Source organism: Nicotiana tabacum, chromosome 16 (genome assembly GCF_000715075.1).
Source record: "Nicotiana tabacum cultivar K326 chromosome 16, ASM71507v2, whole genome shotgun sequence".
Classification (NCBI taxonomy): Eukaryota; Viridiplantae; Streptophyta; class Magnoliopsida; order Solanales; family Solanaceae; genus Nicotiana; species Nicotiana tabacum.
Window position 1 is genome coordinate 7,105,423 of NC_134095.1, and position 23,314 is coordinate 7,128,736.

Here is a 23,314-nt window from a genome sequence, read left to right on the forward strand (position 1 = left end):
AAGCGACGATGAACCTGCCATGCGTCTTTGTCTTGTTTGTTAGTAAGGCCTTTCTCATGAATTTCGAACCCATATGACTTTCCGAACCTTGAATACAAAAAGTTGAAAGAACAACATCCGTTGACGACATTGCTTTTCCTGATTTGACTGCTGATGTTCAGAAGACCGAAGAATTGATGTACCGAGGGAGCCTTCGTGAATATCAAGCTTTGATTCCTTAAACTTCCGTCAAAACCAACATATCCAGCTACCTCCTCTAATGTAGGAGTGAGCTCAAAGTCAGAGAAACGAAAGACATTGTGAACAGGGTCCCAAAAAGTTACTAATGCCGCAATCAGATCATCACGGGGTTTAACTTTCATAATATCCGGGAGATTTCCCAAATGCTTGATGACCCACTTTTGACCATCTTCGCCTAATTCACACCACCACATTTGAAGCTGGAATAGAAACTCTTCTGTATTTGCGGATGAGGGGTTTTGTGTGGTGCTCATTTTGTATCTGAAATTTAATTTAATAAAGTCAAGACTTATTTTGAAAACATACTCTAATCATTTTCAATCAAAACTATTTTCAAGATTTAAACTATTTTTGGGAATTTTTCAAACTATTTTCAAGATTAAATACCTTTCAAGATTAAATACCTTTATTTCAAGATTTGAAAACTATATTTTACCTTTTTATTTTTAATTTTTATTATTATTTTTTTTATATTATTATTATTATTATTTTTATTTTTTATTTTTTTAAAAAAAAACCCCATTTTATTCCTCAGTTCTTACCATGATTTCATTTAAGTCGGTCAGCAAGCATGTTCGAGGCAAATGAATGCACATATAGCAAGTAGGATGCATCAGGATGGTCTTTTTATTTCGGGTTCACCTGTCCTAGACAGACCCAACCCCTGTGTTGAGTCCCCTAAGTCAAATGCACATGATGCAAATAAACGTTCCTACTAGGGATCCGGTACATGGCTGAGTTATTCTAAGTGTAAAACCTGAGGTTGATTGTTCTAAACCTGGCTTACCCAAACGGACAGTTTGAGCCGAAGCGGGGGCAACGTACCGGGAGCACGAAAGTCTGCCCGGCCTAGTTACTTGTCCCAACTCCGTCTTATTTGGTATGACTTTAACAGAAAGGTGGGTCACGCGCACGTGTACACCATAAATTCAGAAGACTCAGAAAGAAGAGGGTTTCGTAACAGTTGTATATATTCACAATTCAAATAATATTAAAGCGGTAAAAGCATCATTTAGCACATTAGGCATATATCGTGTAAAAATCAGATAATAAATAAAGCCAACTATAACAATTATTCTAAGCTCGAATTCTTAACCCTGAACCAGTGGTTCTGGGTGTAAATAAGTCCCCAGCAGAGTCGCCAGAGCTGTCACACCTCCTTTTTACATACCTGCGAGGGCGCAAGGGAGTTTTTTTCAATTAAAGGACAATCGAAACGTGATTTGTTTATTTATTTCAGAGTCGCCACTTGGGAGGTTTAGGGTGTCCCAAGTCACCAATTTTGATCCCGAATCGAGGAAATGAATGACTCCATATTACAGTCTGCGTACCAGAAATCCGGATAAGGAATTCTGTTAACCCGGGAGAAGGTGTTAGGCATTCCCGAGTTCCGTGGTTCTAGCACGGTCGCTCAACTGTTATATTCGGCTTGATTATCTGATTTTATACAAATATGAACTTATGTGCCAATTTTATCTTTTAACTGCTTTCATAATTATTATTATTTTTTACAGGGAATTGCAACGTCGTGAAAACATACCTCGAATCACGTTACATCAATGTACACGTGATTGTTGACATATCTCGACTCGGTTGAGATTTGGATTTGGGTCACATAAATGTGCACCCGAGTTAAGGAAAATAAATTATTAAAGGCGCGCTTAAAGCAACTAGTGTATTGTTATTTTGGGAAAAGGCCATGAAATTCGCTAAACGGCATGTCCCGAATTCTAAGTATTTTTATATATATACATTTAGAGAGCCCCGCACTTTGTACATCTTTGTTTGTCGAGGCCCGTCTCATTCCTTATGAAAAGAATTTGCAACGTCATGGAAATGCATCTCAGACCACGCCACAATCAATGTACCCGTGGTTAGAGACACATTTCGATTCTGTTGAGATTTGGATTTGGGTCACATAAATGTGCACCCGAGTTTAAGAAGATAACATTATTAAGTACGTGCTTAAAGAGACTATCGCGTTATTATTCTGGGAGGGCCGTGAGATTTGCTAAACGACCCATCCTGGAAACTGAATGCTTCGATAATATACATTTAACGAGGGCCCCGCAGCTTGTGCGTTTTTATTTGTCGAGGCTCATCTCGTCTTTATTTTAAAAGGATATCCTGTAGCAACTACGTTTCTTGTCGCATGTGTCTCTATCAATTGAAAGCGGAGATAGTCCTAGTTAATTATATGCTTGCAGGTCATTTATAGCAAGATTCAGAATGCTTAAAAAAATTCAGAAACGAGGCTGCGTGCACAGTCAGCCGAGCAAATAATCACGGGCCCAAATCCGGCCCATGCGTGATGGGCCAGACCTGGGCCACTGCTTGTTCGATGCGGGCCTGCTTGGTCTGTTTTGACCTGGGCTCGACCTTCATGAGGTTGAGATTGCAAGTTTTGTGTTCTTTGTCTTAACATGTGGTTTACTAGTTATATGGGACCATTAATCAGAAGAGGAAGAACTTAACCAATGATGTACAGTTTTCATGCTTGGCATACATTACAGCACATATTACAAAGTAAAACTAAGTCTGAGATGCAACCTATTTCATTGAGAATATTTTCACCTATCAGCATACATATGTAAACTACCATTTAGCTAATCTATATTGATATACACTGGGCATACATGGCTGCTTCTATTATCAACACAGGAATGAAAATTATCATACAGTACATGATATCTAATATAACAATCTATGTATGAAAGTCAACTTCAGGTCTTTTCTTTTTGCATTCATGCTCAATGTTCCAATTACATTTGATAGTGCATTGGTTGTGTACCTGGTATAGAGGACAAAGAAGAAAGGAATGATCAGCTGGGTAGTATGCAGTAAACACAGCAACAGCAGATACACAGCAACAACACAGCAACAAACCAACAATCACAAGTGTTTTCCACAGTCCATAGACAACCAGCAACAATTTCCAGAACAAAGAAAAACAGCAGATGGTCGAGCATCAAACAAGTAATCCCAGAAAGAGTAATGAAACAAACAGAAGTAACAGAGTGTTCTATGCAGCAACACCAGCAGTCCAACAATCACAAGCAGCTCAATCAGTGCAAACAACAGAACTTGGCCAAGACAGCTTGACCAATACGAACCCTTATGTAGCTTTCAGACAGTGTTTGATTACAGTACTTACTAGAAATTTCCTTATGTTTTCAGTTTTCTTTAAACTCACAAGACCTCTCTTAAGACTCAAATTTCTAGCCCTTTTTAAGTTATGAAATGGCCTATTTATAAGCCAAACGACCCAGTGCAGCTAAGCTGCCTGGATCCCCCCACTTGCAGACTGCCCATTCCCTTTAAGCCCATGCCTAAGCATCTTTTGGTGCCAGCCATTTGTTCCCCACGCCTGGTTTATTCTTTAATCAAGGATTATGGGCTTATTTTAGTATTCATTTTAAACCCATACTCTTGTGTCTTGTTCCCCATTGGCATTAGTTTAATCCTAATTTAGTACCCTACTTGTCAGCTCATTTAAACTAAGCTTTTTCTGTCCTTTTCAAACCCCAGACTACCCCTGTTAAACCCTGATTATTACTGCCCTAAACCCATCGTAGCATCAGGGCATTTTGAACTTCTGAAAGTTCAATTTCAGAATTGCCCTAGCCTGATTCTTTTAATCGTTTTTTACAATGCAGTTACAAACTAGCATTCACAGATAATGTCCAATATTCATTTCACAATACAGGTTTGTTCAGTCATGTGAGGTTGTACGTATTAGCATATCTGAACATTCAGTCATAGGGAGTTAATCGACGACATTTATCAAGTCGACTATACTAATTATAATAGGTAATAATCAATCGCTCATATAAACTACACATACAGGGTCCCGAATGACTTCAAATATCTTTGTTCAATTACTGGGAACCTATATGAGTTAACTTATTTGACGATTAATCTAATTGACGAGCATGTATATCACAGAGTACATTCAGAACACACATAGAAAATCAAACGACCAAATAAAAGGTCTTTGACAGAGACGGAAGAAATTAAGAAAAACATCATACAATAACACACAGTCACAACAAAGCATGCTAACAACTCAATCAAAAACTAAAACAAAGAAAGGGAAAACTTACTGAAAAAGTTTAAACTAAACTGAACCAAATTCAACTTAGCTTCGACCATTTGAGGCCGAACAAACTTTAATCAGGGTGTTCTCACACGAGAACACCTTGGTTAAGGTCCATTAGACCTCAAACCTCTGTCAAGATCGGCCGGATTCCCCAGGTGCATATGTTCTGAGGTCGGGATTTTCAGATCTGGTTTTTTAGAAGTTGTGGGTAGATTCGGACCAAACCAAGCTTGGTTTGGTCACGAGGAGGGTCAGGAGAGTGTCTGGTATGAAGATGGGGTGGTTTGGTATAGGTCCGGGTTCGACTCGAATCTTCAAATGAAGATTCGAGACGAAGGAAGGTGATTCGAGGCTAGGGGGTGACAGATCCATGTTCAGGAGAGTGAGGGGGTCTTAGGGTGTTCAGGAGGTGGTCACCGGCGTTCATGCCGCTGGCTTTAATGGCGAGGGAGACTAGGGCGGCTGCTAGGGTTCAGGGGGGGAGGGGTTTCAGTGTTTGGTGAAGACGATGAGTGGAGGGGGGTTCGAATAGGGGGCGTGGGGTACGATAGAAAGCTTATATACGATCTAGGGGTTTAGATCCTGGCCGTTGGATCAAATGAGATCTATGGCCAGGATCTATTCACTTAGGGAAGACGGTGTCGTTTTGGGTTTGATAGTGGGTGAGACCGGGTGAGGCTGGATCGGGTCAAGGTTTGACGGGTTTAAGGGGAATGGCCTAGGTCCGTTGGATCAAGGGGTTGGACGGCTCAGATCAATTTCCTAAGACGACGTCGTTTGGGGTTGAATGAGTGGCCTGATCAGGACCGTTCGTTTGAGTCAGATCAACGGTTCTAACAGGGGTATTGATACGATGTCGTTTGGGGTCCTGCTGGGGCAGCCTGGGTTGGGCTTGGTCTTGCATTGGCTTTGGGCCTCATTTGGGGTCCAAACCGATTCCTTTCCTTTTTTTTTTTTTAATTTCAACAAATTAACCAAAAATTCCTAAAAACAATGCAAATGATTAAAATGAACCTACACACATATTGGGTAACACCTACAACAATAAACACACATATTAGAATTTTTTTAAAAATGGTTAAATCACAGCCTAGAGTAAAAGCTGCATATTTTTTGTGAATTTTCTCTTAAAACCGGACTACGGCCTGATTACACACGGCGTTCTTATTTTTTGTGTTTTTTGTAAGATTAATTGCAACACGGGCCGAACCACAAATGACTAGCATCACATGTCCCGTGAAAATTGTACCGCGATGCCATTTATTATTTTTGATTTCTTTTGGAGTGATTGCTCGTGGAGCAAAAATCACGTGCTTACACTTGTTAAGAGTAGAATAAAGAACTTGTAGTTGGATAGACAATTGTATAGAAGGTTGCGTACTTTCTTCCTTCATCGAGCTTGTATATTTATAGCCCTCTCAACTTGTTATGGCTATTGCACATTCCGAGGGGATTTGACCATTGCTCATTTATTTATTTTCATACTTTGCAGCTCCAGCACTTTTATGAATATGGATAGTATATTGAATTGTCACTCCTTTGAAGATGGATATGGGCATCTTTGCAATATTGATTTCCTTTCCTTATTTGACTTCATGTACTTGGACAGATCCTATTTATCTCCACTTTCCTTTCTTGAATGTGTAAATTCTTCATTGAGTACCAACATGAGAATCCTTGTGTAGAGGATTCTTTTCCTGGTAGTAGAATATTTGCTCTTTATATGCAAGCAATATCTTGGTTGATCTTCTTTACAGAACTTTGCATTTCATAACTCCATCTCCACGTGCATCTTCTTCAACCTTCCATAGCCTTGATAAATTTTCATAAGAGCAATAGTCATTCTCTATATGGAAATCAAACTTATTTCCATACATTATTTTTTCCATACCAAAGGGGAAATGTAGTAAGAATATTTTCCCATAAATAATAGTGACATCTTTGAACTCCTATTGGAAATCCTTTCTCGATCTTGTAAAATAATCTTCCATAATAGAGATATTTACTTTACATAGAAAATACATTCTTCTCCTATTATATTGAAAATATTCCTTTCTTGATCTTGGAAAACAATCTCTTTCCATAGTATGTACTACATCCATAATATATTTTCTTTCCATAGAAAATATATTCTCCCTTGGTCTTGTAGTATCTTTTCCATGTAGTGTTTTTCTTCCACAAAATAATAGATCTTCTCCGTGATTCTAGCAACTTTTCTTTCAAGATGTTGAAAAACTTTCCATCCATAATATCCTGTAGATTCTTCTTCTGATATTGTAGTTAGTCATTCAATATTTGATATTCACTTTCCCATAATAAGCTCCCTAGATAAATTCTTCACATAATATTCCCTTTCCTATATTTGTTTGGATCTTTACCAGCATCTTCTTTCTTGAATAAACCTGTACAAAAATAAGATTACCACAAGTAAATGTTCTTTGATTAATAATTGTGTTGGTTTGTTATCATCAAAATTAATGCATGAAACCTTGAAGCTAACAATCTCCGGTAGTCGAGCCACATTGAGAGTAATCTCTCCGGTAGTTGGGTCATTATGAGAGTAATTTCTCCGATAGTCGGGTCATTTTGAGAGGAATCTCTCCGATAGTCGAGCCATATTGAGAGTAATTCTTTGGTAGTCGGGTTATTTTGAGAGTAATCTCTCCGGTAGTCGGGCCACATTGAGAGTAATCTCTTCGGTAGTCGGGCCACATTGAGAGTAATCTCTCTGATAGTTAGGTCATTTTGAGAGTAATCTGTCCGGTAGTCGAGCCACATTGAGAGTAATCTCTCCCGTAGTCGAGCCACATTGAGAGTAATCTCTCCGATAGTCGAGCCACATTGAGAGTAATTTCTCCAATATTCGGGCAAGGATGAGTACTCATCCCCTCACACCCTATGATGGTCTTCTTCATGCATGGATCATCTTGTGAAACAAGAACAAATTTCTTGTTTCACCTATAAAAAAGGACAATAGAATAAATAAAGCACAAGAAAATAAGAAGAAATTACCTTCGCGTCAATGCTTCCGAGTCGTCAAAAGTAGACTCAAAGTGGTTTGCAAACGCCGAAAGTGAAACTAATGGAATAAAGGGTATTGTATTTATAGAAGTCATAAGGCAGTTCTTGGAGGTGAATTGCCGATGTGGGATTGCGTATTTTGCACTCCGGATAGAATTTGACTACTGCATTATTATTTTGTAATAGGATTGGTCTCGGTAGTTATCGCTGGAATTCAAAAGCAATTCAAATTGCTATTTGGAATTGAAATCACTGGCGGCTTGGGGTGTGCATTCGATTTTGACCTTATCGATAATTACTTATCGATTATCGATTTGTACATATGCTTATCGTTATCGTTTCAATAAGGTTTTGATTTTTTTGATTTCGATTTATCGATTTTTGAGGTTTATCGATTCGGTTATCGATTATACCAATAAGAAAATTTGTGGGATTTCACAGAAAGTATATCGCTATAAACACATCTAACTAATATGGACAAAAAGAAGCTAAAATAAGACGAACACCGTTTATAACATAAAAATTGTGTCAACCTTACATTCTTCACCGCCGTTTTTACCTTTCTCTCTCTCCCGCGAACTGCAAACCCAGCAGAGAAAGTAAACTCCGGCGTACTCCAAGCCAATGCCCCTGGAAGCTCTTGAGCCATTGAAACGCCTCCTTCCCATGTCGGCGCAGAAGCTGAAGTGGAGAATGCGTACCTTCTTCTTTCCAGAACTGATCCGAGATATGGTCTGGCCATGAAAATCCGCTGGCTAAGAAGATTCAACTTCATCCTGTAGCAACTGAATCACGAAATTCCAACTATAAATAAGAACTTTTGTAAGTTCTAGTCGATCTTATTCGTGTGGGTTTGGCAAATGGAAGTGTGATTAGTATCAGAAAGGGAAAATGGCAAAGGCGCAGTCGAGTTAGGGACTTAGGGTAAAGGAAAGAGTATTATAGAATAAGGGTATATTTATCTTTTTAGTATATCTTATCGGTTTATCGATAAATCGATAATCGAAGAGGACAAAATCGAAATCGAAATCGATAACTCGATAAGGAAAATTTCGAAATCGATAAATCGATAATAAATAATCGATTCGATTTATCAATAAACCGATTCGAATGCACGCCCCAACTGGCGGCTACGACTTTCATGGAGATTAAATCACAAAAATCCCATTTACAAATCACACAAGGTGGCGGCTATGTCTTCAAGCACATTAATTTCATGGTTCGGCAGCACTGGGATATTCTTGGGCGGTTGAGAGGCTACGAGTTGTGGTTGAAATACATTCAAATTGCGTGAAATTTTCTAATCATGGCAATAAAAAAGAATGTGATCCAATCATTATAATAAGTCTTGATTTTAGTTTCCTACTGAGATATGGAGATGCACTGGCGCTACAACTTATTTTAAAATAATAGTTTGCATGATTTTGTCTTTGTCCTAATTCAAAGGTAAATGGTTATTACATTGTTAGGGTAATTGATTGGGTATATATGTAACAAATTACATGGGTAGTACTCTGCATTGTTCTCTGGCATGCGACAAATTTGACAAGTTAGCAATACTTCGGACCCATTTTCGGTTACGACAAGCCTATACCTCAACAAGTCTTGAAGCATGGGGCATTTGTAGGCATATAGAATTTATCGGATCTAAATTCAATAAATAAATTGGACCATTTTTTAAATCTATTAGTCCAAATAAATATTTTGAGCTAATATAATTGGATTAGTTATATAAGTCCAATTTAATTGGGCTACAAGCGATGATCCCACTTCATTAGGCCCAAGATGACATCTTCCTAGAGGCTCAATGCCGCATGTCGAATGACGTGGCATGCCACGTCAAATGGAAGAGCCAATAGAACCATGCCACATGTCAAAATGACATGGCATGCCAAGTCATATTAGAAGGCCAATGAAACCGCGCCACGTGTGCAAGTGACATGTTTACCAATCAAATGCGGTCATGTCACACTTCAATTTGATTGGTCGGAAAGAGTTTGTTCTTATCACAACTTCTCTCTTCCACAACTATAAATTGGGTTTTCATAACTCAGAAAAGACACCAAAAGTTATAACAAGAAGCAAGAGAGAACTCGCGGATCACACGCCGCAAATTTCTCTACAAGTTTCAAGCTTCAGGCAATCAAGTTCAAGTTCAAGCTGAAGAACGAAGAACAAATCAAGGTCAAGTTCAAGCAATCAAGCTCAAGCTCAAGAACAAGATCATTGTTCGTAGCAACAAATATAGATTCAAGATCAAGCTCAAAGGCCCTTGGATTTATTTACTATTGAAAAGAAGAATCAGAGGATTCATAAATATTGTACACTCATAATATTTGAAATAAATACTACGATTGTTGCATTATTTTTCGGTCTTGATTTTATTTTCTCGACGCAAATTTATTGTCTACAAGGATATAATTACATTATTTCTAAACTATACGTATATATAATATTTTTATTATTTTAAATTTGGTTATTATGCTAATGTAGTAACATCGACTTCCATTAATTAAATTTATTGTTCCAGGCTATAAATGCACGTCTGAATATTTATGTGCTATTATTATCGTGCAACGCACGTGTCACGATTCTGATTTTTCATCCTCGGGAGTCGTGATGGCACCTACTAATGTGAGTTAGGCAAGCCGACTGTTTGAACAAATTACCCTTTTACCAATTTTATATTCCTTATCAATTATAAAACAATAACGTGTAAACAATGAAAATTACAATAAGCGGAAGAAATGCAGTAAACTATTTGAAATATGTATCTAATATAGCTATTTGAGCCTCGACCACCCAGAACTGGTGTCATAGTTTCACAGACGATCCAAGAATACTACATACAAAGTCCGAAAGATAAAAGATACATTGTTTCTGAACTAAGTAAATAAAACAGGAGTAAAGGGATAGAGGGAGATGCCAGGGCCTGCGAACGCCTGCAGGACTACCTTGGATCTCGCGTAGACTGAAGGCACCCACCCAATCTACGGTCCAAAAGTTGTTGCTCCAGGATCTGCACACAGTGCAGAGTGTAGTATCAGCACAACCGACCCCATGTGCTGGTAAGTGCCTAGCCTAGCCTCAGCAAAGTAGTGACGAGGCTAGGACCAGACTACCAAATAAACCTATGTAATTTAACTATATACAGCGGAAAAGAAGAACAATAATATACAGTCAAGTATGGGAGGGGTGACATGCTACGAGGGAACTATCAATTTAGAATAGAAAGACAACAGGTAATTGGAATAAACAACATATCTTAGATATCAACAAAGAATCAGAAATCAATAAGTGCACGACATCACCCTTCGTGCTTTTACTCTCGTCCTCACCAAAGCAATCAAGTAATGAAAAAGGTGCACGACATCACCATTCGTGCTTTTACTCTCGTCCTCACCATATAATCAATATAATCGGCACGGAATGATACATCGTGCAGCACGACATCACTTTTCGTGCTTTACACTCTTTCCTCACAAATCATACACGGCATCACCCTTCGTGCTGTAACACTCTCTCACCAAAACAATACACGGCATCACCCTTCGTGCTTTAACACTCTTCCTCACCCAAACAACAATCACAAACAATAGGGCAAGGGAATAAATGAAATTACAATAAGAATCCCGGCAAGGGAATAATAGTTCAACAATCAAGTCCGAGCAAGGGAACAATATCAAAAGAAGCATCAACATCCCGACTAGGGAGATAATATTAAAAGCAACAAATTCCCGGCAAGGGAGATAATATAACGATTCTCTTCTCTTTTTCACTTTTATTTCTCAACTCACTTCACAACTTGATCCAATGCTCTAAAAGGTTCAATTACCACTTATACTTTCACATTTCATTGTACAACTTGAGCCAACGCTCCTCAATATTCAAATGTCATAATTACTTTCACAAACAATGCCTAACAATAAAAATCATCACCAAAGCATGAATTATACAACCAAATCATAATTACCACAATATAAGACTCACGGGCATGCTTGACACCAACGTATATATACGCGTCACCATGCCTATACGTCGTACTTGACAAATACCACATAGCAAAAAAGACTTGACTCTTAATCCCTCAAGCTAAGGTTAGACCAAACACTTACCTCAATGCTATGAACATAATTCAAGTCTCTACTATCGGTTTACCTTTTGATTCTACCACTAATTCGCTCGTATCTAGCCACGAGTTACTTAATTACATCAATAAATGCTAAATGAATCAATTCTAATGCATGAAAATGAGTTTCCTAAAGTTTTACCCAAAAAGTCAAAAATTGCCCCCGGGCCCACATGGTCAAAACCCGAGGTTCGAACCAAGACCCGATTACCCATTCCCCCATGAACTCAAGTATATAATTTGTTTTGAAATCGGGCCTCAAATCGAGTCCAAATCCCCAATTTTTGAAAAACCTAGGTTCTACCCAAAACACCCAATTTTCCCCATGAAAATCATTGATTTTGAGTTGAAATCATGTGAAAAGATATTAATGATTGAACAAAACGGGTTAAAATCGACTTACAATCGATTTGGAAGAAGAGTTGTCTTTGAAAAATCGCCCAAGAGTGTTTTGGTTTGAAAGAGTGTGAAAATGAAAGATTTTCGGCTAAGTTATAAAATTGCAAGTTGCAGATGTCGCCGCAATTGCGAACCCAGAAGTCTGTTACCTTCGCATTTGCGAACATGAGTTCGCAAAGGAAAATCAGGCCTCTTCGCATTTGCGACTGTGCCTTCACATTTGCGATGTCGCATACCATTTCTTCGCATTTACGAATAAGGTAGCCCAGGCCACTTCTCGCATTTGCGATACAATGCTCGCCTACAACATACCAGCAAATTCTTAAGTGAAGTTTTCACTCCATGGCCTATCCAAAAGTCACCCGAGCCCTCGGAGCTCCAAACCAAACATGCACCCCAACCTAAAAACATCAAACGGGCTCGCTCGTGCATTCAAATCACTAAAATAACATCAACAACTATGAATTTAGCATCAAAATCATGAAATTTCTTAAGAACTTCAAATTTTCCAAATTTTCTAAAATACGATCCGATTCACGTCATTTCAAATATGTTTCTTACCAAATTTCACAGACTTATCTTAAATCACACATACGATCTGTACCGGGTGCCGGAACCAAAATATGGGCCCGATACTATCAAGCTTTAAACACATTTCATTTCCAAAACTCATAAATAATTCCAGAAAATAATTTTCTTTAAAAATTCATTTCTCGGGTTTGGGACCTCAGAATTCGATTCCAAGCATATGCCCAAATCTCATATTTTCCTACGGACCCTTCTGGACCGTCAAATCACGGGTCCGAGTTCGTTTACCCAAAATATTGACCAAAGTCAACTTAAATCTATTTTAAAGTCAAAATTCATCATTTTTTCACAGATTTTCATATAATGGCTTTCCGGCTACGCGTTCGGACTGCGCATGCAAATTGAGGTGATGCCAAAAGAGGTTTTTGAGGCCTCGGAATGCAGAATTTACTTTTAAAACAAGTGATGACCTTTTGGGTCATCAGAACACGTTCGTAGAGACTAATATATGTAAAATCATCTATATTCTCGTGTATAATTCAAAAGGTTGCTTAAAGAGTTAATTGGACACAAAGAATTTTGTAATCCCTCTGTTTCAACTTCACTTAAATTGGAGTAGAGGGACCATATAATAAGGAAAATAAAATATCGACACTAGATAACAATATGCAAGAGGAATTGACCAATTATTGGCCATAAACTAGTTTAGCAAAGACAACTCCAAAAAATTTGGCATTAGATAGCCAAATTTTAAAAAATCTACTTCCTATTTGTCCTCTCTCTATAAACCCCCACCCTCCTCTCTCTCTCTCTCTCTCTCTCTCTCTCTCTCTCTCTCTCTCTCTCTCTCTCTCTCTCTAACCTACGTAATCTTTTTTTTCTCTCCTTTTCTCTCTATGTATTTTTCCTTCTATCTCTTCTCTTTCGCTCTCATAGTTTTGCAAATTATGCAAAATAATCAGTGGGATGAAAAGGTAAAGTTGATCTCACATCAGAGAAAATTAGAAGCAATAACTAAGAGAGAAAAAATATATTTCAACTTTGTTTTTCTTCTCTCTTTTTTTTTGGTTGGATTGAACTAGTGGGTATGATTGAAATTGGTTGAAAATATCTAGACGGGGTTATATGCAAACTTTGAGTAAGATTATAAGTGATTTAGACTGGTTTCAGGTAAAAAAAAATGACCTAAAAATCCAACTGCGACATGTGTATATCACGCTGTATATTGTGTACATCAGTGTATATCACGTTGTATATTGTGTACATCAGTGTATATCACACAGATTTTTACGAATGTATGTGTATATCACTTTGTATATTGTGTATAAAACACAATTTTTTATGGACGCCCGTGGATATCATATTGTATATCGTGAATATAACACAAATTTTCATGGATATTCATATATACACATGATATACATGAGATACCACTAATGTACATAGAGATATACACGAAATACAAAAGGGCATACACATGTGGAGTCGTCTTGAGCCTGAGTTTTCAATCTGAAATGTGTTATACAAAGAAGGAAAATAAAATTTTAATATACTTTTTTGATATACACATTATTATTACATTATACACTGTGATATACAAATAATATAATTACTATTGTGTTATATATATTTGAATATACAGATAAAAAAAATAAAAAAAATAATTAAAAAATATTTGAGAGTTTTTTCATACCACTGAAGGAAATGGAACCTAATTTCTAGGACAATTGCATGCTATAAGAGAGAGAGAGAGAGAGAGAGAGAGAGAGAGAGAGAGAGAGAGAGAGAGAGAGAGAGAGAGAGAGAGAGAGAGAGAGAGAGAGAGAGAGTTTTAAATATTTTTTGCTATTTTTAAGGAAAATAATTTTGATGGGGCTTATGATAGGGTGGTGGTTGAACCATTAGAAGAAAGAGAATAACTTTAGGCTACCATATGCCAAATCCTAAAACGTTTGGCTTTTATGCCAATTGTTGGACCTAGTTGTCACGCATGCCAAATTCCCTATAATAATTGGCTTCTAATTAATTGTGAAAATGACACCAGGTAACCATTTTTAAGCATGTTGTTTAAAATATATTCATAGTTTATAATATATTCAAAGATTAGCCAAATTCGCTCAAACTTCAAGACATGACGCGTCACGACCCAAATTTCATTATAGGACGTGATGGCACCTAACACCGTTGTTAGGCAAGCCAACCCTAAATCAACTAGTGAGTTCTCTTTTATTTTCATAAACAATCCCAATATTTACTTAGCTTAAATCTAAAACAGTTGATAATTAACAATTTTATAAGGCAACTGAATCAGAAAAAGAATAAGGGAATTATAATAATAATATACAAGCCAAAAGTAACACTCTACTAATGTGTGTGCCAGGATCTAGTGTTATAAGTACAAGAGCAACTAGTAGAATGTACAAAAGAATATAATATCTTACTGCCTAAAATAGAATAGACAATAATAAACAAAAGAGAGACTCCGGTATGCTGCTGAATGGCTCAGAAGGGGCAGCTCACCGTGGAGTCTCGGTCAAGTATCAGGAACGTGCGCCGGACGGGTAGCTAGATGCACGTGCCTCAGATCCTGTACAATTAAGTACAGAAGCGTCGTATGAGTACATAAACAATATGTACCCAATAAGTATCCAGTCTAGTCTCGAAGAAGTAGTGACGAGGGGTCGACTTGACACTTACTAGGGTTAAATAATAATATAATTTAAGTGTTACGCTAAGCATGGATGTCATGAATAAATAACAGTTGATAACGAAAAGTGACGGGTTCTTTCATAAATAATATTTCAGTTTCCGACGTTTCAGTTAACAATCTATATTTCAAGGCATTTAAAGCAGTTCAAATCACAGAATATACCAAGCAAACAGCATGCGCAAATAATGCCGAGGTCGTACGACCCGATCCAATATAATAATAAAGTGTGCATTGCCGGAGGGTCGAACGACGCGAACCATAGATGCATCTATTACCGTGCTCATGAATCATACATGCGACACGGTCAAATACAGATAAACACATCAAACAGTTAATCAATTATTTTATCAGGAAAGAAATTACCCGAAGTAATGTCAAACTTCTCTTTAACGGTCAAGAAAATGATGTTTAGCTTTTTAGAAATTCATTTGCCAAGTTCGATATGATTTACGCATTTTGAATTGACAATAAAGTTACAAATACGGCAAGTAAATCATGCTTTTGGGTTCTAGACTACCGGGACTTAAGCATAATAGTGCTACGCACGGACTCTCGTCACCTCGTACGTACGTAGCCCCCGCAATTAGTGGCACATATTCAATTATTACTCTTATGGGGAAAATTCCCTCTTACAAGGTTAGAAATGAGACGTATCTTGCCCCAAAACTTACTTTCAAATTCAAGAATACGCTCAAACCCTAAAATCGGAGCCGAACGATCCAAAAATTCAAATGGGGGTAAGAACTAGTCAATATATGCTCAAGAGTTTACATTCTTATTATTAAAGTAATTTTCCAACCCTAAATGCAAGGTTCCTAAAATTTATCCCCGGGCCCACGTGCCCGGATTCCAGATTTTTTTCGAACAAAGTCGTTATCCACAACCTTAGGATCAAGAATATATGATTTCTACTATATTCCAGAATAAATTTCGTGGTTAAATCTCATTTTTATCGAAACCCTAGGTTTTACTCTAAACTCATAATTTTCACTAATTTACATGTTGTAATCTACCCATAAACTATGTATTAAACTCACATTAAATAGAAATAACTTACCTCACAAAGCTAGATGGAAGTCTCCCCTTTTGAAGCTCTCAAATCGCGCAAGAATGGAGTGAGATATGTCAAAAATGACAAACTCTCATATTAAATGAAGGTCACTTGCCTTCAGCGATTTCCGCATCTGTGGTGAGGGGACCGCATTTGAGGTCTCGCTTCTGCGGGAGATCGTCCGCTTCTGTGGAAAATGGTCGGACTAGCTGGGGCCGCATCTACGGTCAGGGGACCGCTTCTGCGGTTTCGTTTCTATGGAAGAGGGGCCGCATTTGCGGAACCTGAGCTCCTCCCTTTGGGCCGCATCTGCGATGGCTTAGTCGCTTCTGCGGGCTCGCACCTGCGGCTGGCCAACCGCAGGTGTGGTTGTGACAGCAACTGGAGCTTCAGCTCATTCTCAAATTTTCAACTTAGCTCGAGGCTCGTCCGATTGACGCTCGGGGCCCCTGGGGCACCGCCCGAACATACCGACAAGTTTAAAATCATAAAACAGACTCGCTCGCACCCTCGGAATGCCCGAAACAACATTAAAACTAAGAATTACACCCTAAAACAAATTGAATCAAACTTATGAACTTCAAGTTCTTCAATCTACTTCCAACGTGCCGAAATATACTTATGCTACTCGGAATGATACCAAATTTTTGCGTGCAAGTCTTAAATGACATTATGGAACTATTCTTGGTCTCGAAATTCCGTTTGGACTTCGATATCACAAAAGCCGCTCCAAACTAAATTTAAAGAACTTTAAAAATCCTTAAGGAATCAACTTTCACTATTAGGCGCCAAAACGCTCCCGGGTCATCCAAAACCCGATCCGGACATACGCCCAAGCTCGAAATCATCATACAAACCTGTTGGAACCTTCAAGTCTCGATTCCAGGTCGTTTACTCAAAATGTTGACCAAAGTCAAACTTGGCCTTTTAAGCCAACCTTAAGGAACCAAGTGTTCCGATTTCAACTCAAACTCTTCCAAATTCCGAACCAATCATCCCCGCAAGTCATAAATCAGTAAAAACAAGTACAAGAAGTCTTATTTAGGGGAACAGAGTTCTATAAAGCAAAACGACTAGTCGGGTCGTTACATGACGTCCTAGAGTTTAAACCTCAAAGTTCAAATTTCAGGACATCATGTCATAAAGTTCGAAAATTGTGTCAATAAGTTTTAATCTTATGTCCTGAATTTTAAATTAGTAGTTCAGAAATTTAGGACACTCAATCGTGAATTTCAAATTAGTAGCTCAAAAATTCAGGACACTAAGTCTTGAATTTCCAAATTCAAGATACTTAGGCCCCGTTTGGCCATACATTTTGGCAATATTTTTTCAAATCTTTTTTGAAAACATTGTTTGTTCATAGATTAATGATCTATTTTTGAAAAATTTCTGAAATTATTTTTCAAGTTCCCAAAATCTAGTTTAGGGTAGATTTTGGGTGAAACTTGTTCTCCCACTCACAAAACTTCAAATTTTTTTCAAATAAAATGCATGTCCAAACATAATTTTAACTTCCAAAAATTATTTTTCAAAACTACTTCAAAAATTACTTTTTCAAGTCTCAGCAAAATTTATGTCCAAACGCTAGCTTAGTTTGGGTGAATTGTCTAATCTTCAAATACATTATAAATTTTGGATATATTTTAAAGAGCGAGCTTAAGATGACTATTATTGCACTTCACCCTAATTAATTTCATAGTTTAAGGAATAATGACTTTATTTTTTGTGGGGCGGAGCTAGAAAACGTATTACGAATTTAGTATCTTTTGTTCAAATCCAACATTTATCTTAATTTTTTATTAAATATATATAAATTATTAATTTAGAACTTGATAAATTAAAATAGTTAGAATTCTAAATTTATAGCCTTCAATCTTGGCTCCACCCCTAGTTCTTATGGTAAATGTATAACTAAAATTCTAAGAACAAAAAACGAAAATTTATTCAAGTAAAAAGAATTTTATCAGAGACAAAAAAAAAAAGCAAAAAAGAAGAAGAAGCTAACTTCTGCTTTTTGATGCGTTGGTCACCGTTAGCTAATATATTCGGCCGAGAAAGAAAGATCAGAACGGACGACGTGTCGCCGGCTGCAAAATCTCTCCGTCTAATCGCCGCCGTTCCATGTCGTCGATGCTAAACAACAACAGTATCTCCATTACTGTCTCTGATGACGAGCCCGACGAATTTGCCAACAAGCTTAGGGCACGAGCTCGAAGGAAGAGAAAGAAAATCGGTCACCGAAGCAAAACCAGTTGCACTCATATTATCTTTAAAAAGCTTCTCCGGTGGTGGCCTGTTCTCCTATTCTTACTTGCCGCAGCTCTTCTCATCTTCGAGGCCTCTCGAATTGGAGGGAAACCTAGTTCGCTTGTTAAAAAACCGGATCCGGTGACCGGACAAAAGCTTAATAAGCCTGTTGAGAAGAAACCGCCGGCGAATTTAAATCGTCTCGATCCGGTCACTCATGTTGTCCATGGAGTTAGAGAGCGTGAGTATTTTTGCATTATGATCTAAATTATTTAAGTGCGAAACTGCTGTTTGCTATTATTACGATGTCAGTTTAGGCAGAATGTGCACATTGCTTGTATAATTGAATTGAGTTTAAGTTCTCTTCACTAATGGTGTAAAATATATTTAAAATATCAGGTCAGTTATTAGGTAATTACAAATAAATCTCTTAAGGTAATACTAATGCAGGTTAAATATTACTGATGGTGCAAATTCTTTTTATCCTATAGTATATAACCTAAATCCAATTGAAGTTTTCTTACATTCTATATGAAATGCCCCTGATATAGTGATTTAAAAGTTGAATGATTTAAGGAGTCGACAGGCTGCTTGAACTATGCATGTTTGTAATGTATGACCAAGCATCCAATTTGAAGCTCTTAATGTTTGTGATTTGTTATATTCTACAAAGAGATGAAATATGTGCTAGGCATAAGGGCAATGATAAAAATTTGGTCTTTATGAGCTCAGTGCTTTATTCAAGATCTTCCACTCCCAATTGATTTCCCTTGAACTTTCCAGACGAGGGCTATTAGTTGGGAGTTTCAATATTGGTCAATATGGGTCTTTAAGGGTGTTACTTAGCGAACTGCTTGCGAGCTAAGTTGCAAGGACTCTTCATTTATGGCGTCGCACCCATGTCGACACGACACCAATACTAGTATGGGTGTGGGATACGTTCCGGATCTGGTCAATCAATATTGAGTACTTTGACCACAAAATAAGGAGAAATTAGAAATAAGATTTGGCGTTTTGATTTCTGATTAAGACAAAAGCTAATGTAGATTTCTGGATGACTACCTACAACTTGATAATAAAAGATTGAGTAATGAACTCTACACACTGCATGCAAGTTTTCCACAATGTCTCATAATTTAGGCATATTTTTATAGATCTATTTTTAGATATACCCGACTCCCCCCACCCATATCCGTACCTAGGTTCATACACCCGAATCTTAAAATTTAGATCACGAACCGGCCTCTAGATCGACACCCGTATCGGATACCCGCACCCGAGTCCGAGCAACTTAGCTTGTGAATGACACTTGTTTATTCATCTAGAATTTCCTTGTAAATGCTTCCTTTCAATTGTCCCAAAAATTTGACCTCTTTCCCTAAATGACAAAGTCATCTAATTTTAAAAGTCAAGTTAATGTATAATTTGACTTTTTAGGGAAAGAGATCAAATTTTTGGGACAATTGAAAGGAAGCATTTACAAGGAAATTCTAAATGAATAAACAAGTGTCACTCGCAAGCTAAGTTGCTCGGACTCATACTTGGAGTTATTATATGAGTATCTAAGATATAGGAGGAATCATAAAGTTGGTGCTAAAGTGATCTGGCTGACATATGGGACAGATCATTTGGCTTTTCTTCAAGTAAAACTATGTTATTCAGTATTCCTTTGTGGTTTATTACACAGTGATTTTGTTTATGTACAAGATATTTGAAATGCTTGTCAAAGTGGATATGTTTTTTGGCCCATCGTCTTCAATAATGTGCAACAAATCATGCATCTCTCAGCCTGCTTGAAGCTACTACCAGCTGAAGAGCTTGAGCATCTGGATTTTCCCATGGATAAAGTACCTGCTGATCCTATTAAACTGGTGATATACACCACAAAGGCAAATCCTGCTTATGTTGATGAGAATATGCCATTTGAGCAACACTCGGAGGCCACAAGATTTAATTTATTCACAGGAAACCAAACTCTCAAGCAAAGGGATGAAAGTTTTAAGGTTGTCGACCTGCATCTTGCTTTTGGTGATTACCTATTTACCTATGAAATAAGTTATGTATCTCTCTCTTTCTTTTTCTTTGACAATTTGCTTAAGCATTATCTCTCAGGTGAAAGGAGAGGCTTCTATCCACTGTGGTTTTTACAGTGATAAAGGAGGCTTTAGGATTTCTGTTGAAGATAGAAATTATATGGAATCCTGCAAAGCTGTGGTGTCGACTTGTGCATTTGGTGGTGGAGATGATCTCTATCAACCTATAGGAATGTCAGAGTCATCTCTCAAGAAGGTTACTTTTTTGGGATTGTTAATGCTTAAGAGTGGTTTTCAATCTTTAGTTTACATGATGTGCGATTACACTTCAATTGCAAAGTAGTTGGGTTGGAGCGTTGGAGAATTAATTGATGCAGGACGCATTAGTTTACTCAATGTTTTTGGAATTAAATGATGCAGGACACATTAGTTTACTCAATGTTTTTGGAATTAAATGATGCAGGTATGCTTTGTGGCTTTTTGGGATGAAATTACACTTGCATCACAAGAGGCAGATGGCCATAAAGTTGGTGATGACCATTATATCGGAAAATGGCGCATTATCCTTGTTAAAGATCTACCTTTCCGAGACCAAAGGTTGAATGGTAAAATCCCAAAGGTATGCTTATTGCCCGATTCCTCGATTTATTGTATGCTTTTGTATTTTACAATGAAAATATCCTAATACTTAAAGTGAAGCTTCTGTTAATCTTGCCTTACTCCCGATAACAAGATTCTTCTCCACGATGCGTCGAGAAATAATGGTGCCTTACAAAGTAGAAGTGCTATAAAGCAAATCGGATTGATGATCCAATTGTGAAGATTAATAATGTCGGGAAAGTCAAATTTAGTCGCCTTTTGATGCTTCCTTTAAGATTTAATAATTGGATTTTTGGACCATGTATCATTTTGGAGAAAATCCATCATCTCACCTGCATACTCTCCAACTGCTTGATTTTCCATTTTTTGTCTCTGTACCTGGGCTCCCCATTGTAGCAATAACTGCAGAAATTGCATAATTTAATTGATGATTGCATCTGAAGTTCATGTGCCTTTATTGTCATTGATCTAGTAGGTAAAATTTCTACAAAAAATATCTGTATAATGCGGCAGCAAGTCATGGTCTCCAATTGTGGATTTCAGGACGTTGACCAAAAAAGTAGTTTTCAGGATGTTTGTGCTAGGGTTTTGATGCTTTTTGTCCAATATTTAGTCCACAATACTCTCTCACAATAAATTTTCAAGTTTCTTATGTTTATCCTTTTGAAATTTTTTAAATAATAGGTTTATGTGAATGTGTACTTTTTTTCTTGCTAGCTGTTTTATCAGGATTTAATTCATGTCTAAATTAATCAGATGCTGGCCCATCGTCTCTTTCCGAATGCTAGATATTCCATTTGGGTAGATTCGAAATCCCAACTTAGGAGGGATCCATTGGGTGTGCTGGAAGCTTTGCTCTGGCATTCAAACTCTGTGCTAGCAATCTCAGAACATGGGGCTCGCAGTAGCGTGTATGATGAGGCAAAGGCTGTTGTCAAGAAAAACAAAGCCACCCCGGAGGAAGTGGAGGTGCAGTTAGCTCAGTACCGTCAAGATGGCCTCCCTGAGGATAAGAGATTCAATGGGAAGAAAGGTAGGATTTCTCATTTCCCTTGTCAGCTGGGGATGGACTTACCATAATTGTTATCCACTGCATAATCATTATAAAATTGTACCTCAATTCCACAAACGAGACGACCTTTTTTTCCTCCCAAGTAGATAAGTCATTCTCACAGTCAATTTATGTGTGCAGCTCTTGCTGAGGCTTCAATTATTGTGAAAGAGCACACACCATCGACTAATCTGTTCATGTGCCTATGGTTCAATGAGGTGGTTCGCTTTACATCCCGTGATCAACTGAGTTTTCCATATGTCCTTTGGCGGTTCAAAGAGTTTAGGAATATCAACATGTTCCCTGTTTGTACACGTAAAGATCTGGTTAATAGCATGGGTCACCTAAGAAAAGCGAAGCCTCTAACAAGTTAATGTATATTCGTTGTTTGCACGAGAAAGGTAGCCGAAACAAGAATGCTCAGGTCTTTCTCCAAGGTTCGAGCATATTGCTTCCTCTATTATGTGTGTTGATGACATTGGATTGAGAGATCGGATAGGATAAGCATATTCCTATTTATTCTTCAGAATTCAAAGGGCAATGTTTTTGAAGCCCTGAAGGGATAGGGAGAGGCCGAGGGGGTTTCATCAATGGGAAGAAGAGGAGAGCAGCGAGTATGTTGTGTATTTAAACAGTGTGGAAGGTCTTTTATTGATTTATAATTCTTTTATCATCTCTTTTGAACAAAGTGGCGTTGTTTGGAAGGTTTTTTTTTTATCAATTTATTATTCTTTATTATCACTAGTTTTCTGAAAATGTTAAATTTGTTGGGTATTCTGCCAGGGTTCGCATTCTACTGTGTTAATATTGAGGTGCGTTAACAAATGTAAAGCACCTAGTTTAGCTCTCTTGGATTAGTGCAGGATTTGCTCGATAATAATGGCGATGTCAAGACTAAAAATAGTTCCATACTTAAGTCATTATACAGTCAAACCTCTCTATAACAACCTCGTTTGTTCCGGATATTTTTGTATGTTATAGCGAATTGCTGTTATAGGAAACATATATTATGACAAAACATGAAATTTGGTTCCGGTAAAAACTTGACTTTTATAGTGAACTAGTGTTATATAAGATGTTATTATAGAGAAGTCTGACTGTATTCGTTCTTTGTCTTCGGTTACTTGATTGTAGGTGAAAAATTACTTACTATATTGAGCCTAGACTAAAATTTCTAATAAGCAACCTCTCTAGTGTAGTATTGTC

The 23,314-nt window shown here is 37.5% G+C and overlaps 1 protein-coding gene across 1 annotated transcript; it reads left to right on the forward strand.

Moving 5' to 3' along the window:
• Window positions 1-18,073: 18,073 nt before the first annotated feature.
• On the forward strand, window positions 18,074-22,852 carry LOC107790029 (putative hexosyltransferase MUCI70). Its single transcript, XM_016611926.2, has 6 exons — window positions 18,074-18,665; window positions 20,213-20,427; window positions 20,537-20,713; window positions 20,921-21,076; window positions 21,814-22,090; window positions 22,250-22,852. The coding sequence occupies exons 1-6, from the start codon at window positions 18,299-18,301 to the stop codon at window positions 22,480-22,482; spliced, it is 1,425 nt and encodes a 474-aa protein (XP_016467412.2). The 5' UTR covers window positions 18,074-18,298; the 3' UTR covers window positions 22,483-22,852.
• The last annotated feature ends 462 nt before the right edge of the window (window positions 22,853-23,314 follow it).